Source organism: Eubalaena glacialis, chromosome 7 (genome assembly GCF_028564815.1).
Source record: "Eubalaena glacialis isolate mEubGla1 chromosome 7, mEubGla1.1.hap2.+ XY, whole genome shotgun sequence".
NCBI classification, from domain to species: domain Eukaryota; kingdom Metazoa; phylum Chordata; class Mammalia; order Artiodactyla; family Balaenidae; genus Eubalaena; species Eubalaena glacialis.
The window spans coordinates 81063108-81078415 of record NC_083722.1 but is presented as its reverse complement, the minus strand read 5'-3'; the positions used below and the strand labels follow the sequence as shown (position 1 = coordinate 81078415).

The following is a 15308-nucleotide window of genomic DNA, read 5'->3' as shown; positions in this document are numbered from 1 at the left end:
ATGTACCAAAATATTCATTGCAGCTCTGTTTACGATAGCCATGACATGGAAGCAACCTAGGTGTCCATCATCGGATGAATGGATAAAGAAGATGTGGCACATATATACAATGGAATATTACTCAGCCATAAAAAGAAATGAAATGGAGGTGTTTGTAATGAGGTGGATGGAGTTAGAGTCTGTCATTCAGAGTGAAGTAAGTCAGAAAGAGAAAAAGAAATACAGTATGCTAACACATATATATGGAATCTAAGGGGAAAAAAAAAAGGTCATGAAGAACCTAGTGGCAAGATGGGAATAAAGACACAGACCTACTAGAGAATGGACTTGAGGATATGGGGAGGGGGAGGGGTGAGATGTGACAGGGTGAGAGAGTGTCATGGACATATATACACTCCCAAATGTAAAATAGATAGCTAGTGGGAAGCAGCCGCATAGCACAGGGAGATCAGCTCGGTGCTTTGTGACCACCTAGAGGGGTGGGATAGGGAGGGTGGGAGGGAGGGAGATGCAAGAGGGAAGAGATATGGGAACATATGTATATGTATAACTAATTCACTTTGTTATAAAGCAGAAGCTAACACACCATTGTAAAGCAATTATACTTCAATAAAGATGTTTAAAGAAAAAAAAAAAAAAGAGTCATGGGGGCTTCCCTGGTGGTGCAGTGGTTGAGAATCTGCCTGCCAATGCAGGGGACACGGGTTCGAACCCTGGTCTGGGAAGATCCCACCTGCCGCGGAGCGACTAGGCCCGTGAGCCACAACTACTGAGCCTGCGCGTCTGGAGCCTTGCTCTGCAACAAGAGAGGCTGCAATAGTGAGAGGCCCGCGCACCGCGATGAAAAGTGGCCCCCACTTTCCGCAACTGGAGAAAGCCCTCGCACAGAAACGAAGACCCAACACAGACATAAATAAATAAATAAATAAATAAATTATTTAAAAAAAAAAAAAAAGTCATGTACCACAATGTTCATTGCAGCTCTATTTACAATAGCCAGGACATGGAAGCAACCTAAGTGTCCATCGACAGATGAATGGATAAAGAAGATGTCGCACATATATACAATGAAATATTACTCAGCCATAAAAAGAAATGAAATTGAGTTATTTGTAGTGGGGTGGATGGACCTAGAGTCTGTCATACAAAGTGAAGTAAGTCAGAAAGAGAAAAACAAATACCATATGCTAACACATATATATGGAATCTAAACAACAAAAAAAAGGTCATGAAGAACCTAGGGGCAAGACGGGAATAAAGACGCAGATCTACTAGAGAATGGACTTGAGGATACGGGGAAGGGGAAGGGTAAGATGGGACAAAGTGAGAGAGTGGCATGGATATATATACACTACCAAATGTAAAATAAATAGCTAGTGGGAAGCAGCCGAGCCCAGCTCGGTGCTTTGTGACCACCTAGAGGGGTGGGATAGGGAGCGTGGGAGGGAGGGAGACACAAGAGGGAAGAGATATGGGGACATATGTATATGTATAACTGATCCACTTTGTTATAAAGCAGAAACTAACACACCATTGTAAAGCAATTATAGTCCAATAAAGATGTTAAAAAAAAAAAGTACAGATATAAAAAAAAAAAAACCTCATAGTTTTGATTTGCATTTCTCTGATAATTAGTGATGTTGAGCATCTTTTCATGTGCTTCTTGGCCATCTGTATGTCTTCCTTGGTGAAATGTCTATTTAGGTCTTCCACCCATTTTTCAATTGGATTGTTGGTTTTTTTGATATTGAGCTCCATGAGCTGTTTGTATATTTTGGAGATTAATCCTTTGTCTGTTGTTTCATTTGCAAATATTTTCTCCCATTCTGAGGGTTGTCTTTTGGTCTTGTTGATGGTTTCCTTTGCTGTGCAAAAGCTTTTAAGTTCCATTTGTTTATTTTTGTTTTTATTTCTGTTACTCTAGAAGGTGGGTCAAAAAAGATCTTGCTGTGGTTTATGTCAAAGAGTGTTTTTCCTATATTTTCCTCTAAGAGTTTTATAGTGTCTGGTCTTATTAAGTCTTTAATCCATTTGGGGTTTATTTTTGTGTATGGTGTTAGGGAGTGTTCTAATTTCATTCTTTTATATGTAGCTGTCCAGTTTTCCCAGCACCACTTATTGAAGAGACTGTCTTTTTTCCATTGTATATCATTGCCTCCTTTGTCATAGATTAGTTGACCATAGGTGCGTGGGTTTATCTCTGGGCTTTCTATCCTGTTCCATTGATCTATATTTCTGTTTTGTGCCAGTACCATACTGTCTTGATTACTGCAGCTTTGTAGTATAGTCTGAAATCCAGGAGCCTGATTCCTCCAACTCCGTTTTTCTTTCTGAAGATTGCTTTGGCTATTCGGGGTCTTTTGTGTTTCCATACAAAATGTAAAATTTTTTGTTCTAATTCTGTGGAGAATGCCATTGGTAGTTTGATAGGGATTGCATTGAATCTGTAGATTACTTTGGGTAGTATAGTCATTTTCACAATATTGATTCTTCCAATCCAAGAACATGGTATATTCTCCGTCTGTTTATGTCATCTTTGATTTCTTTCATCAGTGTTTTATATTTTTCTGAGTACAAGTCTTTTGCCACCTTAGGCAGGTTTATTCCTAGGTATTTTGTTCTTTTTGTTGCAATGGTAAATGGGAGTGTTTCCTTATTTTCTCTTCCTGATTTTTCATTGTTGGTGTATAGGAATGCCAGAGATTTCTGTGAATTAATTTTGTATCCTGCAACCTTACCAAATTCATTGATTAGTTGTAGTAGTTTTCTGGTGGCATCTTTAGGATTATCTATGTATAGTATCACATCGTCGGCAAACAGTGACAGTTTTACTTCTTCTTTTCCAATTTGGATTCCCTTTGTTTCTTTTTCCTCTCTGATTGCTGTGGCTAGGACTTCCAAAGCTATGTTGAATAGAGTGGCGATAGTGGACATCCTTGTCTTGTTCCTGATCTTAGAGGAAATGCTTTCAGTTTTCCACCATTGAGTATGATGCTCGCTGTGGATTTGTCATATATGGCCTTTATTATGTTGAGGTAGGTTCCCCCATGCCCATTTTCTGGAGAATTTTTAACATAAATGGGTGTTGAATTTTGTTGAAAGCTTTTTCTGCATCTATTGAGATGATCATATGGTTTTTATTCCTTAATTTGTTAATGTGGTGTATCACATTGACTTATTTGCGTATATTGAAAAATCCTTGCATCCCTGGGTTAAATCCCACTTGATCATGGTATATGATCCTTTTAATGTGTTGTTGGATTCTGTTTGCTAGTATTTTGTTCAGGATTTTTGCATGTATGTTCATCAGTGATATTGGTCTTTAATCTTCTTTTTTTGTGATATCTTTTTCTGGTTTTGGTATTAGGATGATGGTGGCTTTGTAGAATGAATTTGGGAGTGTTTCTCCCTCTGCAATTTTTTAGAAGAGTTTGAGAAGGATCAGTATTAGCTCTTCTCTAAATGTTTGATAGAATTCGCCTGTGAAGCCATCTGATCCTGGACTTTTGTTTGTTGGAATATTTTTAATTATGGTTTCAATTTCATTACTTGTGATAGGTCTGTTTATATTTTCTAATTTTTCCTGGTCAGTCTTGGAAAATTGTACCTTTCCAAGAGTTTGTCCATTTCTTCATGGTTGTCCATTTTATTGGCATATAGTTGTTTGTAGTAGTGTCTTATAATCCTTTGTATTTCTGCAGTGTCAGTTGTGATTTCTCCTTTTTCGTTTCCAATTTTATTGATTTGCGTCCTCTCCCTTTTTTTCTTGATGAGTCTGGCTAAGGGTTTATCAATTTTATTTATCTTCTCAAAGAACCAGCTTTTAGTTTTATTGATCTTTGGTATTGTTTTCTTCATTTCTATTTCATTTATTTCTGCTCTGATATTTATGATTTCTTTCCTTCTACTGACTTTGGGTTTTCTTTGTTCTTCTTTCTCTAGTTGTTTTAAGTGTAGGGTTAGATTGTTTATTTGAGATATTTCTTGTTTCCTGAGGTGAGATTGTATTGCTATAAACTTCCCTCTTAAAACTGCTTTTGCTGCGTCCCATAGGTTTTGTGTCATCGTGTTTTCATTTTGATTTAGTCAGGCTCAGTAAGACACAACAGGGAAATGAGGCTACTCAAAAAAGCTAATTCAGTCTTAGTCTCTTTTAATAAATGAAGAATGTCTAGAATGTGGGAGAGAAAATTTTCACCCTCCATTGGTCATGCAACGTCTGGAATTCTGGGGTCACACTATGAGAGGGATGTTACTAAACCATTATAGCTACCAAGGAGAGTGAGGAATTTTGAAACTACCTAATTTGAAGGGAACTGATTTGCTTAATGGGGAGGAGTTTAGACAGGCCTGAGTTCATATCCCATCTCTACAGCTTATTAATTTGAATTTGGCAAGTCAAGTAACTCTACTTATCCTCATCTTCCTATCTGTAAGATGGGGATAATATTATAATAGTGGTTACCTCTTAGGATTTCTGTGAGAGTTAAATGAGATCCATGCATATAAAGATCTTAAGCCAATGCCTAGAACATCATAAACTCACCATAAATGGTAACTTTTATTGACAGGAATGGTCAAAGGAACTGGATGGGTATTACTAAGTTTTGGAAAGGTAACAAAGAAGAGGAATATGACTTTTTTATATAGCTCCAGAGAATAGAATTTAAAAGGATACAACTCAAGAAATTTATTTCTAAGAATATGAGCTAGCTGACAATAAATTGAGCTACCTCAGAAAGTGATGAATGTCATCTCCCCTCACTAATCCTGGGGTACAACTTGAAATTTTTGAGAGTATTCATGCATTAAATAAAGTACTGAACTAGACATGCAGAATCTTTTCCAAATCCACTATTCTGATCATTCATTCTACAGATATTTATTGACCCTGATGGACACTATCTAAGTGCTATGGATAGAGCAGTGAGCAAAACAGACATGATCTTTGTCTTTATGGCATTTACTAGTTTATGCTTTTATGGTTCTGGTGGCCATCCTTTCCTTCAAATTCCTTTTAGTTCTCCTTTTGCCTCTGACCATGTCTCCTTTGCCTCCTTCAGTTGTTCTTCTTCATTCCTGTCATGCTTGGCATCCTTCAATCTTCTTTCTTAAGTCTCTTTTCTTTCCCTTGTATACTTTCTGCTTTGGCCATCCCTTCTAGTGTATTTAGCCTTTACAAACTGATAGATTTGTCTTCCTAAAAATGTTCTCATGCTTAAAAACTCTTAGTGACTCCCCATTGTCTACTAATAAAAAAGCTTGCTATTTGAGACCCTTAGCTAGATATTCCAATCCACTTCTCCAAACTTATCTCCATCTGATTCCATAACTTCTGGAACAACTCCTTATTTTCAATTTTTGGACAACTCCAAAAATTGGAGTTGGACAACTCCTTATTTTCAATATTTGCCTTTGATTGTTCCCTTGTCTCCCTGTTTCTTAGGGTCTTTATCTTTTCAGATCCATCTGCCCAGGAAAGCCACATCTCCAACTGAGATCCTCTTCTTCATTTCAAGCTTATTGCAAATGCTAACTTGTTCACATAACCTTCAGAGATACCTTCAGGTGGAAGTGAACTTGTCTCTCCTCTGAACCATCAGGGTCCCATACTTTTTATATGGCACTCTGATCTTATCTTCCTACCCTTTCAGTTTATAAATTCCTTGAAACTTGTTGCTGCTATGTTTTAATAAAACCTAGTAGGGTATCTTGCAGAATATAAACATTCAGTAAGTATTTGGTGACAGATGAACGGATTATATGATCATATAATTTTAATTAAAGAAGAAATTATATTTTATGGATGATAAATTCCTACATTCACAACTGTTTATTGAGCACCTACTCTGTACCAGGTACTATTCTGAGCATTGAGATAAGGCAATGAATAAAACGGTCTGCAACATATAGTATGTTAAATGGTGGTAAGTACTATGAAGCAAGGTAAGTGAGGATAAAAGGGATGGATAGTGAAGGAAGTGCTACTTAATATAAGGGTAAGGGAAGTCTTCTCTGACAGTATGGCATTTGAACAGAGATAATACATGCGTAAGGGCCCACATGCATCAGGATTAACTTAAAAATTGTCATGTTATAATTGAACATTATTGATTATTATTTTTAGTCTCCTTTTATATTACACATGAATAATTTGAATATTAAGGACTCATTGATAATGGCAATTGAGATTTATTTCTTACAGAAAATTCAATAAGATAAAGAACACTTGAATATCTCTTCAAGTATAGTTGAAAAAATGTTCAAATTGTCATGTTTTAATAATATATCTTAATGTTATATTCAAGAGAGTCATACATTTTTCTAACTATAAATTTCAGAATTGAAGGAGCCAAAAGAAATTTAGACAGAACATTGGATAAAAGAACACCTTCATCACCAGAGCCAGATTATCCTCCAACTGTAGGTTTATATTTTCTCTTTAAAAAGTGTATCTTTATACTATTTTAACTCTGATTTTAAATCGGTCTCAGTGTAACTAGTATGTTTTAAAGAATAATACATATATTTAAAACTATTTATATTTTTGATTTAAAAAATTTTTAAATTACTTTAAAAATTTTCTTCTTGATTTAATTATGTCTTGTTTGTTTGCTTTTGACAGATGACCAGTGAAATTAAAAAGAAAGGAGTGAGTTCAATTTTTTATATTTCTTGCTTTGAAAATGTTCAAACAAATTGTTACAGAGTAGCTCCTTCTAAGACCACCTGCTAAATTCCCTCCTAGAGAAGAAAGAAATTTAGAAACAGATTATTTTCTCTGCCAGAGGAACAAGCATGCCATGATGACAATACAGGTTTTATTTATTTATTTATTTATTTTTGGCTGAATTGGGTCTTCATTGCTGCACACGGGCTTTATCTAGTTGCAGAGAGCAGGGGCTACTCTTCGTTGCAGTGTGTGGCTTCTTATTGCGGTGGCTTCTCTTGTTGCAGAGCATGAGCTCTAGGCACACAGGCTTCAGTAGTTGTGGCTCGCGGGCTCTAGAGCGCAGGCTCAGTAGTTGTGGCGCATGGGCTTAGTTGCTCCGTGGCATGTAGGATCTTCCTGGACCAGGGCTTGAACCCGTGTCCCCTGCATTGGCAGGCGGATTCTTAACCACTGCGCCACCATGGAAGGCCCGACAATACAGGTTTTAAGAGTTACATTTTTGTTGCTATTCATTATTTGAGGATTAATTGTAAATATTTTTGTGTTTATTCCAAATAACTGAAAAAAATATTCAAAGTGGTAGTTATAAAGGAAAATGCATCTCCCTTTTTATTGTCTTGATGTTGATATAATGATGACTGCTTATTTCGAATCTATTGTGTGCTACCCACATGCTAGATGATAGAGATTGAAAAAAAAAAAGACACTGACTGCATGGGTGACAACATGGGACTGTGGTGTGATTGTTGGAAAGATGAAAACATGTAAAATTTCCTTAACAGCAAAGGATATGGAAAGTTATGGAGCTGGTTACACAAAAGAAGAACTTATGCAGCATGTTACCAGATGGGGGTACAGGCTTTCCAGAGCACTTGAAGTTCCCTCTCAGGATAGAGGGCTAAGGATACCTTCCTACTGACTGAGGATCTTTGGAAGAACCTCATTTTAGCTAATCCAAGTTTTTTGTCTTTTTAAAATACTCCTCCTCCTCCTCCTCCTTCTGCCTACCAACTTTTCCGGAGACTTTGGCTGTGGATTTGCCTCTTTACTAGATGTAAGAACTGATATAAAACAACCCCAAAACATTTATAAATATTTAATGTGAGGCTGGGTGAATTGCAAGATATTTTTGTGTGTATGTGTTTAGCATCCTCATTCTTCCCCCATAGTTTTTGCCTTTAGTGTCTTACAATCTAAAATAGGTAGCTGGGTATGAAACAGTAATTCACTCTTAAACCCACTGCCCTGGCAATCTGGCTTCTAGGAACTCCACCACTTCATCATTAATGTCACCAGTGACCACTAGTTGCCAAACCCAAAGGATATTTTTTCAATATTTCTCTCACTAGACCTTCAGCTGACTTTTAAAAACTTTTTACTTTCAAACAATTGAACACATGTATCAGTAGAACAGAATAGATGACTCAGAAATAGACACAGTCAACTACAGCCAACTGATTTTTGACAAAGGTGCAAAAATCAGTTCAATGGAAAAAGGATAATCTTTTCAACAAATGGGGTGGAGCAATAGGACAACCATAAAATAACAAAAGAAATAAACAACAAAACCCCCAAACCTCAGCCTAAACTTTGCATCTTGTACAAAAATTAACTAAAAATTGATCATGGATTTAAATGTAAAACAAAACTATTTAAAAACTTTTAGAAGAAAATCTAGGACTTGGCCAAGAATTCTTAGACATGACATCAAAAGCACAATCCATATTAAGGACCTAAATGTAAGATTGGAAACCATAAAACTCCTAGAAGATAACATAGGCAGAATACTTTTTGACATAAATTGTAGCAATATTTTTTTTGGATCGGTCTCCTAAGGCAAAGAAAACAAAAGCAAAAATAAACGAATGGGACCTAATTAAACTTGAAAGCTTTTGCACAGCAAAACCATCAACAAAACGAAAAGACAATCTACTGAATGGGAGAAAATATTTGCAAATTATATGACTGATAAAGGGTTAGTATCCAAGGTATATAAACAGCTCATACAACTAACTTAATGTCAAAACACAAACAACCCAATTAAAAAATGGGCAGAAGACCTGAATAGACATACAGATGGCTAACAAGCACATGAAAAGATGCTCAACATTCATTTATCATTCATTCATCAGAGAAATGCAAACAAAAACCACAATGAGATATCACCTCACACCTGTCAAAATGGCTACCATCAAAAAGACCACAGGGGCAGCCACTCCCATGGGCAAACGCCCAGGGGCTGCTCCTGCCCCACGCTCCCTCCCTCTGCCTTTCACTTCCCAGCTCCCAAGATCTTGGAAGCTTTGAAGCTCAGCAAAGAAGGGAAATCCATTGAGAACAGTCTGTAAAGTGTCAAGCAATATCCAGATATTATCTGCACTCTGCCTGTCCCCTGCCTGAACCCGGAATTCTTCCACCGAGTGAATGGTCCTGGGTCCCACATTGGCGTTGCTCATTTGGTTGATGAAGACATATTGACAGAGTTGTTGTTGCCATGTGGCTGACAGGATCATGGTGCTCCGGCTGGGTGTCAGGCCTGTGCCTCTGAGGTGGGAGAGCTGAATTCAGGACATTGGTCCACCAGAGACCTCCCAGCTCCATGTAATATCAAATGGTGAAAGCTCTCCCAGTGATCTCCATCTAAATGCTAAGACCCAGCTCCACTCAACGACCAGCAAGCTACAGTGCTGGACACACTATGCCAAACAACTAGCAAGACAGGAACACAACCCCACCCATTAGCAGAGTGGCTGCCTAAAATCATAATAAGGTCACAGACACCCCAAAACACACCACTGGACTCAGCCCTGCCCACCAGAAAGACAAGATCCAGACTCATCCACCAGAACACAGGTACCAGTCCCCTCCACCAGGAAGCCTACACAACCCACTGAACCAACCTTACCCACTGGGGGCAGACACAAAAGACAATGGGAACTACGAACCTGCAGCCTGTGAAAAGGAGACCCCAAACACAATAAGTTAAGCAAAATGAGAAGAGAGAGAAACACACAGCAGATGAAGGAGCAAGGTAAAAACCCACCAGACCAAACAAATGAAGATGAAATAGGCAGTCTACCTGAAAAAGAATTCAGAGTAATGATAGTAAAAATGATCCAAAATCTTGGAAATAGAATGGAGAAAATACAAGAAATGTTTAACAAGGACCTGGAAGAACTAAAGAGCAAACGAACAATGATGAACAACACAATAAATGAAATTAAAAATTCTCTAGAAGGAATCAATAGCAGAATAATTGAAGCAGAAGAACGGATAAGTGACCTGGAAGATAAAATAGTGGAAATAACTACTGCAGAGCAGAATAAAGAAAAAGAATGAAGAGAATTGAGGACAGTCTCAGAGACCTCTGGAACAACATTAAATGCACCAACATTCAAATCATAGGGGTCCCAGAAGAAGAAGAGACAAAGAAAGGGACTGAGAGAATATTTGAAGAGATTCTAGTTGAAAACTTCCCTAATACGGGAAAGGAAACAGTCAATCAAGTCCAGGAAGCACAGAGAGTCCCATACAGGATAAATCCAAGGAGAAACACGCCAAGACACATATTAATCAAACTATCAAAAATTAAATACAAAGAAAAAATATTAAAAGCAGCAAGGGGAAAACAACAAGTAACATACAAGGGAATCCCCATAAGGTTATCAGCTGATCTTTCAGCAGAAACTCTGCAAGCCAGAGGGAGTGGCAGGACATATTTAAAGTGATGAAAGGGAAAAACTTAACAACAAAGATTACTCTACCCAGCAAGGATCTCATTTGGATTCGATGGAGAAATTAAAACCTTTACAGACAAGCAAAGGCTAAGAGAATTCAGCACCACCAAACCAGCTTTACAACAAATGCTAAAGAAACTTGTCTAAGCAGGAAACAAAAGAGAAGGAAAAGACCTACAATAACAAACCCAAAACAGTTAAGAAAATGGTAATAGGAACATACATATCGGTAACTACCTTAAATGTAAATGGATTAAATGCTCCAACCAAAAGACATAGACTGGCTGAATGGATACAAAAACAAGACCCATTTATATTCTGTTTACAAGAGACCCACTTCAGACCTAGGGACACATACAGACTGAAAGTGAGGGGATGGAAAAAGAAATTCCATGCAAATGGAAATCAAAAGAAAGCTGGAGTAGCAATTCTCATATCAGACTAAAGAGACTTTAAAATAAAGACTATTTCAAGGCACAAAGAAGGACACTACATAATGATCAAGGGATCAATCCAAGAAGAAGATATAGCAATTGTAAATATTTATGCACCCAACATAGGAGCACCTCAATACATAAGGCAAATGCTTACAGCCATAAAAGGGGAAATTGAAAGTAACACAATCATAGTAGGGGACTTTAACACCTCACTTTCACCAATGGACAGATCATCCAAAATGAAAATAAATAAGGAAACACAAGCTTTAAATGATACATTAAACAACATGGGCTTAATTGATATTTATAGGACATTCCATCCGAAAACAACAGAATACACTTTCTTCTCAAGTGCTCATGGAACAATTTCCAGGATAGAGCATATCTTGGGTCACAAATCAAGCCTTGGTTCATTTAGGAAAATTGAAATCGTATCAAGTATCTTCCAACCACAATGCTATGAGACTAGATATCAATTACAGGAAAAAATCTGTAAAAAATACAAACACATGGAGGCTAAACAATACACAACTAAATAAGCAAGAGATCACTGAAGAAATCAAAGAGGAAATTAAAAAATAGCTAGAGACAAATGACAATGAAAACACGATGACCAAAACCTATGGGATGCAGCAAAAGCAGTTCTAAGAGGGAAGTTTATAGCAATACAATCCTACCTCAAGAAACAAGAAACATCTCTAATAAACAACCCACCCTTGCACCTAAAGCAATTAGAGAAAGAAGAACAAAAATAACCCAAAGTTAGAAGAAGGAAAGAAATCATACACATCAGATCAGAAATAAATGAAAAAGAAATGAAGGAAACAATAACAAAGATCAGTACAACTAAAAGCTGGTTCTTTGAGAAGATAAACAAAATTGATAAACCATTAGCCAGACTCATCAAGAAAAAAAGGGAGAAGACTCAGATCAATCGAATTAGAAATGAAAAAGGAGAAGTAACAACTGACACCACAGAAATACAAAGGATCATGAGTGATTACTACAAGCAACTATATGCCAATAAAAGGGACAACCTGGAAGAAATGGACAAATTCTTAGAAAAGCACAACCTTCTGAGACAGAACGAGGAAGAAATAGAAAATATAAACAGACCAATCAGAAGCACTGAAATTGAAACTGTGATAAAAAATCTTCCAACAAACAAAAGCCCAGGACCAAATGGCTTCACAGGCGAATTCTATGAAACATTTAGAGAAGAGCCAACACCTATCCTTCTCAAACTCTTCCAAAATATAGCAGAGGGAGGGACACTCCCAAACTCATTCTACGAGGCCACCATCACCCTGTTACCTAAACCAGACAAAGATGTCACAAAGAAAGAAAACTACAGGCCAATATCACTGATGAACATAGATGCAAAAATCCTCAACCAAATACTAGCAAACAGAATCCAACAGCACATTCAAAGGATCATTCACCATGATCAAGTGGGGTTTATCCCAGGAATGCAAAGATTTTTCAGTATATGCAAATGAATCAATGTGATACACCATATTAACTAACTGAAGAATAAAAACTATATGATAATCTCAATAGATGCAGAAAAAGCTTTTGACAAAATTCAACACTGATTTACGATAAAAACCCTCCAGAGCGCAGGCATAGAGGGAACTTTCCTCAACATAATAAAGGCCATATACGACAAACCCACAGCCAACATCGTTCTTAATGGTGCAAAACTGAAACCATTTCCTCTGAGATCAGGAACAAGACAAGGTTGTCCACTCTAACCACTATTCTTCAACATAGTTTTGGAAGTTTTAGCCACAGCAATCCGAGACAAAAAAGAAATAAAAGGAATCCAAACTGGCAAAGAAGAAGTAAAGCTGTTTGCAGATGACATGATACTATACATAGAGAATCCTAAAGATGCTACCAGAAAACTACTAGAGCTAATGAAAAAATTTGGTAAAGTAGCAGGATACAAAATTAATGCACAGAAATCTCTTGCATTCCTATACACTAATGATGAAAAATCGGAAACAGAAATTAAGGAAACACTCCCTTTTACCATTGCAACAAAAAGAATAAAATACCTAGGAATAAACCTACCAAGGGAGACAAAAGACCTGTATGCAGAAAACTATAAGACACTGATGAAAGAAATTAAAGATGATACCAACAGATGGAGAGATATACCATGTTCTTGGATTGGAAGAATCAACATGTGAAAATGACTATACTACCCAAAGCAATCTAGATTCAATGCAATCCCTATCAAACTATCAATGGCATTTTTCATAGAACTAGAACAAAAAATTTCACAATTTGTATGGAAACACAAAAGAGCCCAAATAGCCAAAGCAATCTTTTTTTTTTCCCTTAGGTTAATTTTTATATTACTAATCATTGTACTGCTATAGCTAAATCAACTAAATATAGTTTTACGTTGTGTTGCTCAAAAGGTCTACAAACAACAAAGCTGATGCTTACCTAAAAAAGGAACATTTTTAAAATAAAGGAAGAAAACAATTATGTTCCAAATGAATGGCACTGGGCAAAATACATATTACCAGTAACATATTTAGACAGAGAGTATCAGGTGCCGATTGGTTTCTCTTATATGCATAAGAGGCTTGAAGAAGATCTTGAAAATAATGTTCCTCCCTCTAAATTTTTAGCTTCTACATAGTGTCAGATGTTATAATTGATATGAAGGATAAATGCGTTTAGGCAAAAGTAAAAATCCACATACAAAATAAAATAGCAAAATCTGTAGAGACTTTCTGTAGAAGGCTCTCTTCTCTTGTGGTAACATCCTTTAGTACATATCCAGGATAGACTAAATTGAAACAATATATTTTGATACAGTAGTAATCCTTTCATATACTCTTACTAAATATTATAAAATTCCAAAAATACATAAATATTCCTTGTACCGTGCATTATGCTCCATTTTGGGCCTGATGAGGTTGTGGTTACTATTTTAACAGTTAAACAGTGCACCTGAAAAGTTCTGCCATCTATACACAGTGAATGGAGACAGTGGTGAGGGCTCTAGAGAGATGGCAAGCTACCTTTAAAGTGAAAAATTTTTATGGAGTGTCTCCAAATTAGAGGAGAGGAGGATACAGGGTAGGGGAGGTAAGCAGGGTAAAACAATTTTAAAATGACACTGCTTAGGAGTATATATTTAAAGATAGCTACTATACCTTGTCTATCCTTTATCCTAATCTGGAATAACTGCATGTTTGTGCAAAATAAAGTTTCTACTTTATAGGAAGACGAACAGTGTGTTAGGAAAAGCATGTTATTTTCAGGGGAAGACAGGGGAAGATGTGAAGACATCTCTCTTGTAAGTGCTATTTTATTTGGTAAGTCTTTTGGCTACATCACTGTATGCTATTTCAACCTCCTTATCACTGGGGCAGGTAGCCAAAGCAAACCTGAGAAAGAAAAACAGAGCTGGAGGAATCAGGCTCCCTGACTTCAGATGATACTACAAAGCTGCAGTAATCAAGACAGTATGGTACTGGCACAAAAACAGAAATATAGATCAATGGAACAGGATAGAAAGCCCAGAGATAAACCCAAACACATATGGTCACCTTATTTTTGATAAAGGAGGCAAGAATATACAATGGAGAAAAGACAGCCTCTTCAATGATTGGTGCTGGGAAAACTGGACAGCTACATGTAGAAGAATGAAATTAGAACACTCTGTAACACCATACACAAAAATAAACTCTAAATGGATTGAAGACCTAAATGTAAGGCAGACACTATCAAACTCTTAGAAGAAAACATAGGCAGAGCACTCTATGACATAAATCACAGCAAGATTCTTTTTGACCACCTCCTAGAGAAATGGAAATAAAAACAAAAATAAACAAATGGGACCTAATGAAACTTAAGAGCTTTTGCATAGCAAAGGAAACCATAAACAAAATGAAAAGACAACCCTCAGAATCGGAGAAAATATTTGCAAATGAAGCAACTGACAAAGGATTAATCTCCAAAATTTACAAGTAGCTCATGCAGCTCAATTTCAAAAAAACAAACAACCCAATCCAAAAATGGGCAGAAGACCTAAATAGACATTTCTCCAAAGAAGATATACAGATTGCCAACAAACACATGAAAGGATGCTCAACATCACTAATCATTAGAGAAATGTAAATCAAAACTACAATGAGGTATCACCTCACACCAGTCAGAATGGCCATCATCAAAAAATCTACAAACAATAAATGCTGGAGAGGGTGTGGAGAAAAGGGAACCCTCTTGCACTGTTGGTGGGAATGTAAATTGATACAGCCACTATGGAGAACAGTATAGAGGTTCCTTAAAAAACTAAAAATAGAACTACCATACGACCCAGCAATCCCACTACTGGGCATATACCCTGAGAAAACCAGAATTCAAAAAGATTCTTGTACCATAATGTTCATTGCAGCTCTATTTACAATAGCCAGGACATGGAAGCAACCTAAGTGT

The 15308-nt window shown here is 36.8% G+C and overlaps 1 protein-coding gene across 1 annotated transcript in view; it reads left to right on the top strand.

Moving 5' to 3' along the window:
- The window catches only part of DNAH12 (dynein axonemal heavy chain 12), a 220147-nt gene that overhangs the window by 10312 nt on the left and 194527 nt on the right, over positions 1–15308 (top strand). Inside the window, exons 2-3 of the mRNA XM_061195447.1 lie at positions 6342–6423; positions 6626–6652. Coding sequence (XP_061051430.1) covers positions 6342–6423; positions 6626–6652 — 109 coding nt within the window. The remainder of the gene's footprint in view (positions 1–6341; positions 6424–6625; positions 6653–15308) is intronic.